This window comes from Arvicola amphibius, chromosome 7 (genome assembly GCF_903992535.2).
Source record: "Arvicola amphibius chromosome 7, mArvAmp1.2, whole genome shotgun sequence".
NCBI lineage: Eukaryota > Metazoa > Chordata > Mammalia > Rodentia > Cricetidae > Arvicola > Arvicola amphibius.
Window position 1 is genome coordinate 62,645,849 of NC_052053.1, and position 17,688 is coordinate 62,663,536.

Sequence of the window (17,688 nt, forward strand, 5' to 3'; positions counted from 1 at the left end):
TTTAAGTTTACAAGCTTTTTAAAAATTGTAGTTGCTTTTATCTTCAGTAATGGCAGATTGCTCTGAAATTGAAGCTAGGTGTTAATTCTAGCCCTCTTTTTTCTTTAAGGCATATGTTCAGTACAATGAAGATAATGTTGAGAGAGACGTCCAGACTGAAGATATAGAAACCAGGGAAGTGTGGACCCAGCACCCAGGAGAAGGCTCTGTTGTATCTGGAGGTAACCTTGGTCCTCTTGAGTGTTGACTGTCTACTCCCTTTACAGTAGGTTTCACGTTATTTTTACTTAATTCCCTTTTCTTGTGTTTCATTTTGTTGTGGTTGTTAGTACATGACTGTGGAAGCACCCTTTCAATATTCTTTTGAAAGAACAGATTCTCTCATGTTAATGAATGAGATTAGAGCTATTGAATCACAGGGAATCATTAAATTGGCCTGATTCCATATTCCAAATACTCACCCTATGACTGCAAGACAAACTGTGTTCCTTGACAGGGATAGTTTGTTCTCATCAGTATAGAATTTTCACTTTTTAAGTGCAATTTGAAGATATGTTCCATCAGTGCAGATCAGAGGCTTCTAGAACACAGGGATGTGTAGCTAATCCATATATAATCCATATTCAGATGGATTATATATTACTATTTTTGTTGTTGTTGTTGTTGTTGTTAAGAAATTGTCTCTATACAGCAAAAAATATATCCTCAAGTAGACGTCACCATAAGAAAGCTCTAGGTGTGGTGTCTCTGATTCCAGGTGCTCTAGAAAATAACTATCGCAGGTTTTTCATCTGTATAAGATTGACCTGTAACCTAAAGTTAGCATCAAACACCCTGGTTCCTTTGGCTGCATTCCTTAAGACAGTTGAATTGGATTCAGCTCATGAACTTGCTATAAAACTATGTGAAATTGGAAACAATCACAGATAGAGACTGTAATGTGGTGTTCTGACTTTTCTTGAGTTCCCAGTATTTGCAACACTGCTTTGAATGCGGTGATTTGTAAAGCATAACCTTTTCGGAGTTGACTTTATTGACTTAATAAATCTATGTTTTATCATAGGTAGTGAAGAAAAAGACTTCTCTGATGTCACAGTTGTACCAAAGATTGACACTCCACGGTTGTCTAGTTTTCTCCGGGCAGCATGCCAGGTCCATTCTGTGTTGCATGTCCTCTTCTTCTGTGTTAGTGCTTAAGGATTCATTATCTTCAGAAATAGAACTACTGAAATCTTGGAGCTTTGTGACTCAGAATCAGTTCTTGTTTTCAAGTATTATGTTCTTACAGATTATCAGTAATATATTTATTAAATGACACTAGGTAAATATCTCATTGAAAATTCTGTGTTTTGGGGTTCTGTACTTAATAATTTCCTGCAGTGAGTGCTGACTGCCTGTTTCTCCTTAGGATGCAGTGAGTGCTGACTGCCTGTTTCTTCATAGGATGCAGTGAGTGCTGGCTGCCTGGTTCTCCTTAGGATACTGTGAGTGATGGCTGCCTGGTTCTCCTTAAATGCAGTGAGTGTTGGCTGCCTGTTTCTCCTTGGATGCAGTGAGTGCTGGCTGCCTGTTTCTTCTTAGGATGCAGTGAGTGCTGGCTGACTTTTTCTCATGAGGATGCAGTGAGTGCTGGCTGCCTTTTTCTCCTTAGGATGCAGTGAGTGCTGGCTGCCTGTTTCTCCTTGGATGCAGTGAGTGCTGGCTGCCTGTTTCTTCTTAGGATGCAGTGAGTGCTGGCTGCCTTTTTCTCATGAGGATGCAGTGAGTGCTGGCTGCCTTTTTCTCCTTAGGATGCAGTGAGTGCTGGCTGCCTGTTTCTCCTTAGGATGCAGTGAGTGCTGGCTGCCTGTTTCTCCTTAGGATGCAGTGAGTGCTGGCTGCCTGTTTCTCCTTAGGATGCAGTGAGTGCTGGCTGCCTGTTTCTCCTTAGGATGCAGTGAGTGCTGACTGCCTGTTTCTCCTTAGGATGCAGTGAGTGCTGATTGCCTGGTTCTTCTCAGGATGCAGTGAGTACTGGCTGCTTGGTTCTCCTTAGGGTGCAGTGAGTGCTGGCTGCCTGGTTCTCCTTGGTGCTTTTATCTTTGAGGGTGTTAGATACTCAGGCTACCTTTGCCCTCTGAAATATTAACATCATATTTAGCAAAGGAAACAACATATAAGATAGCATCCTGTGACATTATATTAATATACTATTATAATGCAAAAAGGATTTTTAAAGTTATGATATGGTGAAACCAAGCAATTATTTGCAGAAATTGGGTCTACAAAAGATATTTTTTTTAAAGAAAAGATAGCATGCTGCTAGCATTTTAAGAAAGATGGTTCATCTTTGAGGTGTGTTTTCTTTTTAAATTTTTAAAAATTTATTTTTTATTTTACGTGTATGGGTGTTTTGCCTGCTTTTCTATCTGTGCACCATATCTGTACTTTGCAGTCCTGCAGAGGCCAGAAGAATTCCTGACTGGAGTAACAGGTGGTTGTGGGTACCATGTAGATGATGGGAATCGAACCCAGGTCTCTTACAAGAGAGCCATCTCTCCAGCCTCTGCTCACTTGTCTTTCAAAGGTGGTTGCTGTTTTGCTTGAAGAGGACCGTTTGGCTGCTGGGCCCAGCCGGAATCCCCGGGCTCAAGACAAAGCTCTGAACATCAGTGAGAGTTCCTCCCAGCTGAACATGAACCTGCCGTTCCTTCAGGGTAGGAGGCCTTTCCTGACATCAGTTTATAGGCAAACACCAACATTTATATTGAAATAATGATCATTAATATTACATATTTTTAATATGATATGGTTTATTGTGTATAAAACAGAAAGTTTCAGGGGCTACAGAATTGCAAATGAATGGTGAGAATTCTTTTCTTAAATGTGTATATTAAATTTATGATTTATGATTTTCAAGAGTTAATTAGAAGAGGTCTGACAGCAATTTAAATTAGTGGAATTATTTAGTAAATGTTTGTTTTAAAAATTACAATTCTTTTCAAGCAGTTACTCAGATAATACATACACAGCTATGGAAATGGTAAGCAGATAAAGCATATCATGTCAGAGTATTTAAATTAATTTAAACAAACTGCATTTGCAAGGCTAAATTTGAATATTTATCTCATTCATTCATTCATTCATTCATCCATTCATTTATTTTGAGACATTATCTCAGTTGTTAGGCAGGCTTTGAATTCTTGAGCCTCCTGCCTTAGTGTCTCTGGATTATAAACATACAAACACAGGGCAAAATGCAGCTTCCTAGTCTTATGTCTCTCATGCTGGCTCAGTACAGAGACACATCTCTCCGCTGCTGCCTGTGAGCTTGAGCTGCCAGCATGAGCCCTGCCAGCATGCCATGAACTAAACTGCATGGCAGCTTTAAGTTTGCTCATGCAGACAAAAGATTATAGAAATGCAGTAAAGACAGATCCAGACAGAAAAAACCTCTAAATAGGTCACAGTGTGTTTAAAAATGTACAGCACCTTGGGAGAGAAAAGAGAAATGGTAGAGACAGTCATAAAAACAAAGATAGTTTAAAAATAATAAAGTCTTAACAAAGGAATAAGGTAATAAAAATATAGTAAGCCACATAAAAATGGGAAATATGCAGAGTCTGGATTCTGTATGCTATTGTGTTGTTTTTAGATTTGGCAGTTGTTTTTGTTACATATATAGTTTTATTACCTTAAAGTTAAAACCCTCCTTTTTAATTAGATAAAAAGGGGGAAATGTGGAAGATTCCTTTACAGTGTGTGAATATATGTCACTGTGATTGGTTTGATAAAGATGCTGATTCACACACAAAATAAACATAAAGAGAAAAGAAACCTTATTGATGTCATTAAAAACTAGAAGCCAGCCTTATGAGATGACTCAGTGAGTAAAGGCAGGTGATGCACCAGACTGTGATTCTGAGTTCAGTCCATGTCAAAAGTGGAGGAGAGAACCAGCTCCGTAAAGTCATCCTCTGACTTGGACGCATGTGCTCGCCTCCTCCCATCATGTATGCATGCGTTCACACACACACACACACACACACACACACACACACACACACACTCTTATAGTAGAAATCCCGTAATAATGGTGGAAGAGCTTTGCTCATGAATGGTGAAGGAGCACATATAACCATTGTCATCCCTTTCCTGGGGGAGGACTTCAGGCTGCTTGAGGAGGTAGCCCTGAGGGGATGATTGTTGAGTGGCTGAGGGGATGCTGGAAGACCTGGAAGACAAATGTGATCCCAGTTGGATGGTATGGGCCGTGACTTCAGGAACCTAGTATGCATGGGCAGCAGGTGTGGTTTTACTTAGCGGGTACTACAAAATTCTCACCTGACTATGGCTTAACATTCTACCGTTTCTTCATTTTATCAGCAGCCCCGCTAAGGAGAGCTGTAGGGAGAGCATCTCTGCCACAGTCATGGAATCCACTCTTGGACTGCTACTCCTGGCTTTGGATTAGAGTAGTTTTCTGTATGGAGTTCAGACGGCTTTTTTAAAAAAGAGAATTGAGGTTCCTAACAATACTCCCGGTGTTTCTAGCGTGGCGCTGATTTCTGATTCCCGTGCACTTGGGCTGAAAAGCCGGTAGATGAGAAGTGTGTTGTCCTGGCCGTCGCTACACCAGAGAAAGGATTTCCCTCAGGGTCAATATGGATACGGAACTTATGTTTACGCTGTAGGTGTTGATTAAAACCCAGGTTTTGGGGTTGAGGATCTCGCTCATTGGGTGCAGTGCTTCCTAGCATGTGGAAAGCCTGGAGTTAGTCCTTAGCACAAACTGAATGTGCTGTTGGCACATGTCTATACTTTCGCAGCTGAGGTGTGGGGCAGGAACATCAAGTCCAAGGTCACCCTCAGTTGCACAGTGAGGTGAGGGGACAAAGAATGTGTGGGAACTTGTCTCAGCAACAACACTCTCGATTTTTTGTTCGGCTTTGAACAGATCACTTTTCCTTCTTCATTGAATTAGATTTTATGAGAGTGTTCTGAAAAGTTTTTTTTTTTTTTCTTTTTTCTTTTTTTGGTTTTTTGAGACAGGGTTTCTCTGCAGCTTTTTTAGTGTTCTGAAAAGTTTTAAATGCTAAAGTGAAAATTGTTTTTTTTTTTATCTCCAGGGCGGAAAGTATCCTGTTTGCATGCCTCTCGAGTTCAGAGGCAGACTGTGGTCTCTGTTCATGACTTACCTGAAAAGGCATTTGCCCCATCTCTGGATAGCCGGTACCTCCTCTGTGTGTGGGATATTTGGCAGCCTTCAGGTCCCCAGAAGGTTCTGATTTGTGAATCAAAGGTATATTCAGGACGAGTCTGTGTTTGTTTCCGGGAGGGGAGTAGGCAGTCACATAACAAGGAGAGGGCACAGAGATAGCAGGCAGAATGGTACGTAAGTCATGTCGTTTTTGTGCCGTTGGCTCAACATAGGTGGCAACACATTTGTTCCAACTCTAGAAATTACTAGTTTAACAGGTCATTTCTGACTTAGAAACCCAGGATTGTCATGCAGGAAGTACTCGGCCATTTGTAAACTAGCAAAAGAACATAGTAAAAATAAAAATATGGTCAGAATGACCACAAGGCTAGGATATTTGGATCATGCTATTTAGATTCTGATACTCTAGATATCTTAATATTCTTGCGATGTCTTTGTTTTTGTTTTCTTTTCTTCTCCCCCCCCCCACAGGAAGCTTGTAGTAACCCATGCTGGCCTTGAATTCTTTATTCAGCTGAAGATGACCTTGAACTCCTGATCTCTTGCCTCTACCTCCTAAGAGCAGGGATTATAGATGTGCTCCACCATGCGTTGCGCAATTTCTTAAAATTGCTTACAGTAAGTGCCTTTGTCACTTACACAGACTGCTGCCTTCTACGTGAGTCTGGTCCTGTTACTCATGCTCCACGGGCCATCTTCCCTTTCATATTTACTTTGTTTTTGATTGGGATGTACTATGTTTTTATGCTCCTTGACTCACCCAAACCATCAATTTCTTCCAAATATATGAAGAATACCTTTTTGGGTGCCAATTTTAGAGTTTTGAAAGTGAATAAGTTTAGAGTAAAAGCCATAAATAAAATGTCAGACAGTGGACTAACCACTTTGGAGGTCCAGACAGTTGCACTAAATAGAAAGGGTCATTAAGCACATTTTATGCACCTGGATGTATACTGGAAGCCTTATTTGTGATCATATTCCTACAGACTGGATTTCAGATTCTACTGTCCATGTGAAAAAACCCACACTTGGGCAATTTAATTTTATTTTATATGCACAGGTTTGTGTTCTACTTAATTGCATCCTGTGAGGACCTTTATCTGTGTCAGATGTCATTCGTTGTGAGCTAATTCTGTGAATGTGGCTCATATTTTTCAATCATTCACCTCCTGTGATTGACTTTTCAGGTCACATGTTGCTGCTTCAGCCCCTTAAAAGCATTTTTGCTGTTTGCCGGAACAATACATGGCTCTGTGGTCCTTTGGGACTTAAGAGAAGACTCCAGGATACACCATTATGTGAGACTGAGCAATTGTCTCTGGGCCTTCCGGACCCCAACATTTTCCACTGGTTAGTCTTGTCTGTTTTCTAGAAAAGCCTGGTCTGCTTTGAGGACTAAAGTTTTAACTTGATCTGCCTTTGTTCATTCACATTTCCAGAGGATGAGGTCTGAGTGTGAACAGAGGAAGCATCTGGTAAACAGAAAACCAAATCCATTCAAGTAGTCTTCACTGAGTGGCAGCAAAGTTTGGGGTGCTCTTTTATGTTAAATGTGTGGATTCTAAAAAATTTCCAGCAAAATAAATTTTGGATTGATTAGTTAATTGATTATGGTTTCAATGAGCAAACTCCAGGTCTCGGTCGGCTCTGTGTACTGAGCGTCACCTCCTCCTAACGTCAGTGTCCTTAGGTCCTTACTAGCCACGGTACAGTAGTGAGTGCATACTACTGTAGCGTCACTAGTGAACACTCGGAGGTGGTGAAGTGAGAAGAGTTACTTCTTGGGGGACAGAGCCTTAGGTTTTTTACATGAACAATTCATACCATTTTAGACCACAGCCACCATAACAAAAAACAAAAACAAAATCATTTCTTGGGCTAGGAAGATGACTTGGTAGTGTTTGTTGTGTGATGTGAAACCTGAGTTCAGATCCCTAGTACCTACACCCCTTTTGGCTGCGTGTGTTGGTACACACCTGTGATCTCATTGGGGAGTTAGAGGGGCTCTCTGGCTCGCTAGTCTTACCAGCAGGCAAGCTCTAGGCCAGTGATTCTCAGCCCGTGTATCACAACCCCTTTGGGGGTCGAACAACCCTTTCACAGGGTTGTAACAGACATCCTGCATATCAGATGTTCACACTGCGGTTTATGATCGTAGCAAAATTACAGTTATGAAGTAGCAAGGAAAATAATTTTATGATTGGGGGTCACTACAACATGAGGATCTGTACTAAAGGGTGTCAGCATTATGAAGGGTGAGAACCACTACTCTAGGCCCAGTGAGAAACTTTGTCTCAAAATAAAAGTAGCATGGAGAATTATCAAGGAAGACACCTGATGTCAGCCTCTGGTCTCCACATTTATATGCCTGCATGTGTACCCACTCACACATGTACACTCATGAATACATACAAACACGAAGAGCGGGCATTTCCCACCTGGAGGACTTCTAAGTGTTTTATGTACATAGGCTCGTTTCATTCTTGTACTAGCCCTCCATCCCTGTTGCTCAGAAGGGTAAAATCTTCACCTATGCCACACTGACTGCACAGGCGGGCCCTGAACTCAGCCGTCTGACCTATAGTTAGACTGCTGATTGGCTCTTCTTGTAGGAGCTGACGTCCCATTGTCTGAAGAGCAGGCATAGACCTTCTCTTGTTCACTCTTTACCAATCTTGACCCTTTCCTGTTGAGTCTCAGGAGCACACAACACCACTCAAGCTCTTGGTGTTCTCTCTTTCCCTGCAGGCCACTAGTCTGTTTTCTGTCATTATCCTGTCTCCAGTTGGCTTTGCCCAGCTGCTGGAGGACTGTTCTCATATATGTCATTTGGTATTCTTCACTGCTGACAGCTCCTTGGTGCTCTTCTGCACAGTGTGCCAACTGTCGCTCTGTGCTTCTCAACAGTGATCCTATCAGGCAGTGGTGTTTAGCTAGCTATTTAGTAGTAAGCATGCAGTTTTAATTTTGGTTTTCGACTTTCACTTCAGTAACTAATGATCCTAAGTTTATATTCATGTGCTTAATTATCAGCTAAATATTCTTGTTGATTGTGCCTGTTCAAATCTTTGCTCATTTTTTATTGAATTATTTTTTTTAAGTTTATTTGTGTTTTTGGAGAGAAGGTCTTGCTATGGAGTCCTGGCTGTTTTAAGCTTTCAACAATTCTCTTACCTCAGCCTCTTTTTTTTCCCTCATTTTTTTTTTATTAAAGATTTCCATCTCCTCCCCTCCTCCTCCCCCTTCCCTCCCGTCCCTTCCACCCATACCCCCACTCCCTCCCTCTCCAGTCCAAAGAGCCATCAGGGTTCCCTTCACTATGTTAAGTCCAAGGTCCTCCCAACTCCCCCTAAGTCCAGGAAGGTGAGCAACCAAACTGACAAGGCTCACAGTGAGCCCGTCCATGCTGAAGAATCCAAGCCCATCGCCGTGGTCCTTGGTTTCTCAGTCCTCCTCCACCGTCAGCCACATTCAGAGAGTCCGGTTTGGTCGGATGTTCCATCAGTCCCATTCCAACTGGACTTGGTGGTCTCCCATTAGTTCTGTCCCACCATCTCAATGGGTGAATGCACCCCTCACGGTCCTGACTTCCTTGCTCATGATCTCCCTCCTTTTGCTCCTCATCAGGACCTTGGGAGCTCAGTCCGGTGCTCCAATGTGGGGCTCTGTCATTTTCTCCATTCAACGCCAGGTGAAGGTTCTTGCTTCTGCTGGGACTGTACTGGCCAAGATCCAGCACACAGTTCCCACCACCTGGTTTGAAAGGGCTGGAGAAGTGTAGTTTTGGCTAGGAGGCTGTTTTCTTGTGATTACGCCGAACCCACTCACGGTCCTGACTTCCTTGCTCATGATCTCCCTCCTTTTGCTCCTCATCAGGTCCTTGGGAGCTCAGTCCGGTGCTCCTATGTGGGGCTCTGTCATTTTCTCCATCCAACGCCAGGTGAAGGTTCTATGGTGATATGCAAGATATTCATGTGTATGGCAATAGGATCTGGACATTTCTGGCTCCCTCTCCTCAGCTGCCCAAGGAACTAGCTGGGGGCGTCTTCCTGGAAACCTGGGGACCTCTCTAGAGTCAAGTCTCTGCCAACCCTAGAATGGCTCCCTTAATTAAGATATATAATTCCTTGTTCCCATATCCACCATTCCTATATCCCAACCATCCTATTCCCCCAAGCTCTTCCCATCCTCCACTTCACACTTTTCTCTCCCCATCCCCCCATCCCCCCATCCCACCCTACCCCCAAGTTCCCATTTTTTGTCCGGCAATCTTGTCTACTTCCAATATCCAGGAGGATAACTATATGTTTTTCTTTGGATTCACCTTCTTATTTAGCTTCTCTAGGATTTTTTACAAATTATAGGCTCGATGTCCTTTATTTATGGCTAGAAACCAATTATGAGTGAGTACATCCCATGTTCATCTTTTTGGGTCTGGGTTACCTCACTCAGGATGGTGTTTTCTATTTCCATCCATTTGCATGCAAAATTCAAGATGTCATTGTTTTTTACTGCCGAGTAGTACTCTAATATGTATATATTCCACACTTTCTTCATCCATTCTTCCACTGAAGGTCATCTAGGTTGTTTCCAGGTTCTGGCTATTACAAATAATGCTACTATAAACATAGTTGAACAAATGCTTTTGTAATATGATTTGGCATCTCTTGGGTAAATTCCCAACAGTGGGATTGCTGGGTCCTGGGGTAGGTTGATCCCAAATTTCCTGAGAAACCGCCACACTGCTTTCCAAAGTGGTTGCACAAGTTTGCATTCCCACCAGCAATGGATGAGTGTACCCCTTACTCCACATCCTCTCCAGCAAAGGCTATCATTGGTGTTTTTGTTTTTAGCCAATCTGACAGGTGTAAGATGGTATCTCAAAGTTGTTTTGCTTTGCATTTCCCTGATTTCTAAGGAGGTTGAGCATGACCTTAAGTGTCTTTTGGCCATTCGAACTTCTTCTGTTGAGAATTCTCTGTTCAGTTCAGTGCCCCATTTTTTAATTGGGTTAGTTAGCATTTTAAAGTCTAGTCTCTTAAGTTCCTTATATATTTTAGAGATCAGACCTTTGTCAGTTGCGGGGTTGGTGAAGATCTTTTCCCAGTCAGTAGGCTGCCTTTTTGTCTTAGTGACAGTGTCCTTTGCTTTACAGAAGCTGCTCAGCTTCAGGAGGTCCCATTTATTCAATGTTGCCCTTAATGTCTGTGCTGCTGGGCTATACGTAGGAAGCAGTCTCCAGTGCCCAAATGTTGTAGAGTACTTTCTACTTTCTCCTCTAACAGGTTCAGTGTGTTCAGATTGATATTGAGGTCTTTAATCCATTTGGACTTGAGTTTTGTGCATGGTGATAGATATGGATCTACTTTCATTTTTCTACAGGTTGACATCCAGTTATGCCAGCACCATTTGTTGAAGATGCCCTCTTTCTTCCATTGTGTACTTTTAGCTCCTTTATTGAAAATCAGGTGTTCATAGGTTTGTGAGTTAAGATCCGGGTCTTCTATTTGATTCCATTGGTTGACTTCTCTATTTTTATGCCAATACCAAGCTGTTTTCAATACTGTAGCTCTGTAATAGAGTTTGAAGTCAGGGATGGTAATGCCTCCAGAAGTTCCTTTATTGTATAAGATTGTTTTGGCTATCCTGGGTTTCTTGTTCTTCCATATAAAGTTGAGTATTGTCCTCTCAAGATCTGTGAAGAATTTTGATGGGATGTTTAAGGGGATTGCATTAAATCTATAGATTGCCTTTGGTAGTATTGCCATTTTTACTATGTTGATCCTCCCAATTCAAGAGCAAAGGAGATCCTTCAATTTTCTGGTATCCTCTTCAATTTCTTTCTTCAAAGACTTAAAGTTCTTGTCAAATAGATCTTTTACTTCCTTGGTTAGAGTTACCCCAAGATATTTTATGCTATTTGTGGCTATCGTGAAAGGTGACGCTTCTCTGATTTCTTTCTCTGCTTCCTTATCCTTTGTATATAGGAGGGCAACTGATTTTTTTGGAGTTGATCTTGTATCCCGCCACAATACTAAAGGAGTTTATCAGCTGTAGGAGTTCTTTGGTGGAGTTTTTCGGGTCGCTTATGTACACTATCATATCATCTGCAAATAACGAAAGTTTAACTTCTTCCTTTCCAAATTGAATCCCCTTGATTCCCTTATGTTGTCTTATTGCTATTGCTAGAACTTCAAGCACTATATTGAAGAGATAAGGAGAGAGTGGACAGCCTTGTCGTGTTCCTGAATTTAGTGGGATAGCCTTGAGTTTCTCTCCATTTAATTTGATGTTAGCTGTCGGCTTGCTGTAAATAGCCTTTATTATATTTAGGAATGACCCTTGTATCCCTAATCTCTCCAAGACCTTTATCATAAAGGGGTGCTGAATTTTGTCAAATGCTTTTTCAGCATCTAATGAGATGATCATATGGTTTTTATCCTTCAGTTTATTTATATGATGGATTACATTGATAGATTTTTGTATGTTGAACCAGCCCTGCATCTCTGGGATGAAGCCTACTTGATCGTAGTGGATAATTTTTCTAATGTGTTCTTGGATTCTGTTTGCCAGTATTTTATTGAGAATTTTTGCATCTATGTTCATGAGTGAGATTGGCCTGTAATTCTCTTTCTTGGTTGAGTCTTTGTGTGGTTTAGGTATCAGGGTAATTGTAGCTTCATAAAAGGAATTTGGCAATGACTGTTCTGTTTCTATATTATGAAATACATTGAGGAGTATAGGTATTAGGTCTTCTTGGAAGTTCTGGTAGAATTCTGCATTGAAACCATCTGGTCCTGGGCTTTTTTTGGTTGGTAGGTTTCTGATAACAGTTTCTAATTCTTTGTGACTAACAGGACTATTTAGATTGTTCACCTGGTCCTGGTTTAACTTTGGTGTATGGTACTTATCTAAAAAAGTGTCCATTTCTTTTACATTTTCCAATTTTGTGGCATACGGGCTTTTGTAGTAAGATCTAATGATTCTCTGCATTTCCTTTGTGTCTGTGGTTATGTCCCCTTTTCATTTCTAATCTTATTAATTTGTGTGTTCTCTCTCTGCCATTTGATTAGTTTGGCTAGGGGTTTGTCAATCTTGTTGATTTTCTCCAAGAACCAGCTTTTTTTTTCATTGATTCTTTGGATTGTTTTCTGTGTTTCTATTTTGTTGATTTCAGCCCTCTGTTTGATAATTTCCAGTCTTCTACTCCTCCTTGGTGAGTCTGCTTCTTTCTTTTCTAGAGCTTTCAGGTGTGCTGTTAAGTCTTCAATGTGTGCTTTCTCCATTTTTTTTTAAAGTGGACACTTAGTGCTATGAATTTTCCTCTTAGCACTGCTTTCATTGTGTCCCATAGGTTTGAGTATGTTGTTTCTTTGTTTTTATTAAATTCAAGAAAGACTTTAATTTCTTTCTTTATTTCTTCCTTGACCCAGGTGTGGTTCAGTAGTTGACTGTTCAGTTTCCATGAGTTTGTAGGCTTTCTGGGGGTAGCATTGTTGTTGAATTCTAATTTTAATCCATGGTGATCCGATAAGACGCAGGTGGTTACTAATATGTTTTTGTACCTGTGAAGTTTGCTTTGTTACCGAGTATGTGGTTAATTTTTGAAAAGGTTCCATGAGCCGCAGAGAAGAAGGTATATTTTTTCCTGTTTGGGTGGAATGTTCTATAGATGTCTGTTACGTCCATTTGGTTCATTACCTCTATTAAGTCTCTTAATTCTCTGTTAGGTTTCTGTCTGATTGACCTGTCCATTGGTGAGAGAGGAGTGTTGAAGTCTCCCACTATCAGTGTGTTTGGTTTGATTGCTACGTTGAGTTCTAGTAATGTTTCTTTTATATAAGTGGGTGCTTTTGTATTAGGGGCATAGATATTCAGGATTGAGACTTCATTCTGATGGATTTTTCCTGTTATGAGTATAAAGTGTCCCTTTCCATCTCTTCTGTTTGATTTTAGTTTGAAGTCAACTTTGTTAGAAATTAGTATGGCCGCACCGGCTTGTTTCTTAGGTCCATTTGCTTGATAAACCTTTTCCCAACCCTTTACTCTGAGTAGATGTCTGTCCTTGTGGTTGAGGTGTGTTTCTTGTAAACAGCAGAATGTTGGATCCTGTTTTCGTATCCAATCTCTTAGCCTGTGCCTTTTTATAGGTGAATTGAGTCCATTGATATTAAGTGATATTAATGACCAGTGGATGTTAACTCCGGTTATCATTTTTTATTTGGTAGTAGAGATTGTGTGTTTCCCTTCTTTGAGATGTGCTGGTGATGGTTCACTAGATGTCTGAGTTATTTTGGGCAATGCTGGACTCTTTTGTTTGTTAATTCCCTTCTATTACTTTCTGTAAGGCTGGATTTGTGGCTACGTATTGTTTAAATTTGTTTTTATCTTGGAATATTTTGTTTTCTCCATTTATAGTGAATGAAAGCTTGGCTGGGTATAGTAATCTGGGCTTGCATTCATGGTCTCTTAGTTTCTGCAAAACATCTATCCAGGACCTTCTGGCTTTCATGGTTTGCATAGAGAAGTCAGGTGTTAGTCTGATAGCTTTACCTTTATATGTTACTTGACCTTTTTCCTTTGCAGCTCTTAATATTCTTTCTTTATTCTGTATGTTTTGTGTTTTGATTATACTATGGTGAGGGGATGATTTTTTTTGATCCAATCTATTTGGAGTTCTGTAAGCTTCTTGAACCTTAATAGGAATATCTTTCTTTAGGTTTGGGAAGTTTTCTTCTATAATTTTATTAAATATATTTTCTGGACCATTGAGCTGTAATTCTTCTCCTTCTTCTACGCCTATTATTCTTAGGTTTGGTCTTTTATTGTGTCCCAGATTTCCTGAATGCTTTGTGATGAGAATTTGTTGGATTTGCTGTTTTCTTTTATCAGTGCATTTATTTTCTCTATGGTATCTTCAGAATCTGAGATTCTTTCTTCTATCTCTTGTTTTCTGTTGGTTATGCTTGTTTCTGTAGTCTCTGTTCGTTTACATAGATTTTCCATATCCAGCTAGCTCTCGGTTTGTGTTTTCTTCCTTGCCTCCATTTCAGTTTTCAAGTCTTGCACTGTTTCCATTATCTGTTTGATTGTTTTTTCTTGGTTTCCTAGGATATCATTTATGGATTTACGAAATTCTTCAAACTTTTTCTTATTCTTCTCGTCCATTTCCTTAAGGGAGTTTTTCACCTCCTGTTTAAGGGACTCTATTACTTTCATAAAGTCAATTTTTTCTACTTCTTCTTGATTAGTGTGTTCAAGTCCTCCTGTTATAAGTTCGCTGGGTTCTGGTGCTTTCATGTTTTTTTTTTGTTTTTGTTTTTTTTTTGGTTTTTCGAGACAGGGTTTCTTTTCTTTTTTTTTTTTTCCTCATGGTTTATTTTTTTTATATTTAAAGATTTCCATCTCCTTCCCTCCTCCTCCCCCTTCCCTCCCCTCCTTCTACCCCTTCCCTCCCCTCCCCTCCCTCTCAAGGCCAAGGAGCCATCAGGGTTCCCCACTCTATGCTAAGACCAAGGTCCTCCCAACTCCCCCCAGTTCTCTGTGGCTTTGGAGCCTGTCCTGGAACTAGCTCTTGTAGACCAGGCTGGTCTCGAACTCACAGAGATCCGCCTGCCTCTGCCTCCCGAGTGCTGGGATTAAAGGCGTGCGCCACCAACGCCCGGCTCTTTCATGTTGTTTTTCAAATTTTTGGAGGAATTCTTGCATTGGCGCCTGCCCATTTCTTCCTATGAATAATCCCCTTTGGGTCTTCTTTTAGAAGTTCAATTCACCCCAATGAATTCAATTTACTCACCCCAATGAATGATTGATCTTCTGGTAGACAGTCAGGTCTCCTTGCTGGCCAAGCAGCTTGGTGACAAAGGGCCTACCTTGCTGCAGGCAGGCTATTGAAACAGGGGCCTCCCACCGGCCTGGGTGTACTCAATTCCCAGTCCTGGCGCCCAAACAGGCTGAGCTGTGGGATTTTGTGGCCCCAAAGACGGGAGGATGAAGGGGGGGTTCTGGGTACAAGCTGGGAAGGGACAGGAAGAGAGAGGCAGTATCCGGGGAGAATAACCCCTGCAGGAAGAGCAGGATGTGTGTGTGTGGGGGGGCAGTTGGGGAATGTCGGTGGTCCCTCTCCGGGCAGCTGCCGCGGTTCAGGCACTCACTCACCCCAATGAATGATGGATCTTCAGGTTTCCTTGCTGGCCAAGCAGCTCGGTGACAAAGGGCCTACCTTGCTGCAGGCAGGTTATTGAAGCAGGGCTTACCTCAGCCTCTTGAGTGCTGAGATTTCAGGATAATTCATTCCTGGCTGAATTTATTTTATGTTGTTGCTGTTGTGCTGAAGATTGGACCCCGGACTTTGCATGTGTTTGGCTTGCACTTTTTCTTTTTTTAAAGGTTGACGACTTTTTTTTTTTTTAATTTAGTATGTATACAATGTTCTGCCTGCATGTATGCCTGCCTGCCAGAAGAGGGCACCAGATCTCATAGATGGTTGTGAGCCACTCTGTGGTTGCTGGGAATTGAACTCAGGACCTCTGAAAGAGCAGCTAATGCTCTTAACCTCTGAGCCATCTCTCCAGCCCTGGCCAGCACTTTATAGACTGAGCTATACAGCCTATTAAGTCTTGAAGCTTTACATAGTCTAGATGTGTTTTACATGTATTTTATTATATCCCATATTCCTTCTTGTAAAATTATTCGTTAAAGAGAGGAAAAATTAAATTTGGTGGAGTTTGACTTATTTCTCATGATATGCTCTTGATGTCATGATGAACAGGTTGTACTCAACTAAAAGTTGCAGAGGGTGGGTTGTTGGCCATGTTTTCCTGAACTTTCGTAATTTTAGGTTTTATGTTTAGGTCTGGTCTACGTGATGAGAAGTACTAGTGTCCAGGTTTATTTTTATTAATATCTTTGTATGTGAGTGCCCATTGAACTTCTCATTCTTGATGGCCGTCTTCAGTGCAATCAAAGCTTCTGTTGCACATGTGGTTCCTATCAGTTTGATGTCTCAAGCGAGGGCCTCTCTGTTGTGCTTCCCTCCTGCTCCGGCCATCACGGAACTTTTTGTTGTCTCTGTAGTTTGTTCCTTTTCCAGAAAGTTCTATCTTTGGAATAAAGAAGAGTAAACCTTTTCAGATTGGGTAGGAGTAAACTATATACGAATAGCTTTGCAGCTGTTTCACAACTGCTTGTGTACAGGTTTCCCCTCCTCTGGGTAAATACCAAGTATCTGGCTAAATATCTTCAATTCACAGAATCTAGACTTATGAGATAACCCTCATATTAAGGATTGGGTTATCTAGATTAAGTTAGCCTCTGGGCATGTCTGTGAGAGATTATCTAGTTGGTTGAGATGAGAAGACTTAACAGTAGGTGGTGCCATCCCATGGGATAGGATTACAAGTTGCATATATGAGAGAAAGCAAGCAGTTTGAAAAATTTGATTCCTGGATTGCTCAGTGAAAAATTGTCAACTGTCTTTCAGAGTGGCTCTGCCATCCGCATTCCCACAGACAGTGAGACCTGCTGTACCCTCACCAGCCACTGCCGTCTGTTTGGGTCATTCTGCTTGGTTTCAGTGGTTTCTCAAGTATGACTTGCATTTCTCTTGTGACACTTGGAACAATTTTGTCTTTTCTTATGCTCATATGCTATCTGTGTATCTTTTTTGGTAAAGTACCCATTAAGGTCTTTGACCTGTTTTAAAATTGCTTGTTTTGTTGAGTTTTATATGTTTTGACAAAAGACTTTTGTGATGTAAGGGTTTGGCAAGTATTTTCTCCTGTGATTCTTTTCATTCTTTTAACTAAGTAAGGCTTTTAAATTGGTTTATTTTTATCCCTCTCCAAACACTCTTAACATCACAGATAATGTTTCCTCTCTCTGTACTGTATTTATATCTGCGCTTCACACATAAAAAGCGCAAGCCATTTTTTACATTTCTACTAACCATTTTTTTGCGCTTTTGGGGAGATGCTGTTGCTGTGGAGACTGTTTATAGTGATAGATACCATATGGATTTTGATGCTATTATAAAAGTATCATTTTTTCAAACAGAAAAGAGCATAAAAATTTAATCACATGACTCAGGCTCTAAGTTTTCTTTCCCAATTCTCTAATAAAAGCACCTTAAAGGAGAAAGTATTTAGTTGGCTCACAATCCAGGGTTTAGTCCATTACGGCAGGGAAGTTGCAGTGGTAGGAACTGCTCACATTACATCCCAGCCAGAAGCAGGGAGCAATGAATGCCAATTGCCACAGCTCAGCTTAATCTCTCCTTTTCTTAGTTTAGTGCCTGGCCCAGGAGATGGTGCCTACTCACAGGGATACCCACAGGCCAGCTTGACCTAGATGGCCCTCATTGAGACTCACAGGTGATCTAGATTGTGGTAAGCTGACAATTAAAACTATCACACAATCCAAAAGATCCCTTCAAACCATAGTGTTTTCTAACTGCTAATATAATGAGTGTAATTCAGCATTGTTTTCAA

The 17,688-nt window shown here is 41.0% G+C and overlaps 1 protein-coding gene across 2 annotated transcripts in view; it reads left to right on the plus strand.

Moving 5' to 3' along the window:
• Positions 1 to 17,688, plus strand: part of Dync2i1 (dynein 2 intermediate chain 1) — a 68,982-nt gene that overhangs the window by 34,671 nt on the left and 16,623 nt on the right. Inside the window, exons 10-14 of one of the 2 annotated variants that reach the window (XM_038337199.1) lie at positions 110 to 221; positions 1,064 to 1,185; positions 2,567 to 2,696; positions 5,109 to 5,281; positions 6,388 to 6,550. In XM_038337199.1, the coding sequence (XP_038193127.1) occupies positions 110 to 221; positions 1,064 to 1,185; positions 2,567 to 2,696; positions 5,109 to 5,281; positions 6,388 to 6,550 (700 nt within the window). The remainder of the gene's footprint in view (positions 1 to 109; positions 222 to 1,063; positions 1,186 to 2,566; positions 2,697 to 5,108; positions 5,282 to 6,387; positions 6,551 to 17,688) is intronic. The other variant, XM_038337200.1, reaches the window with a different exon arrangement.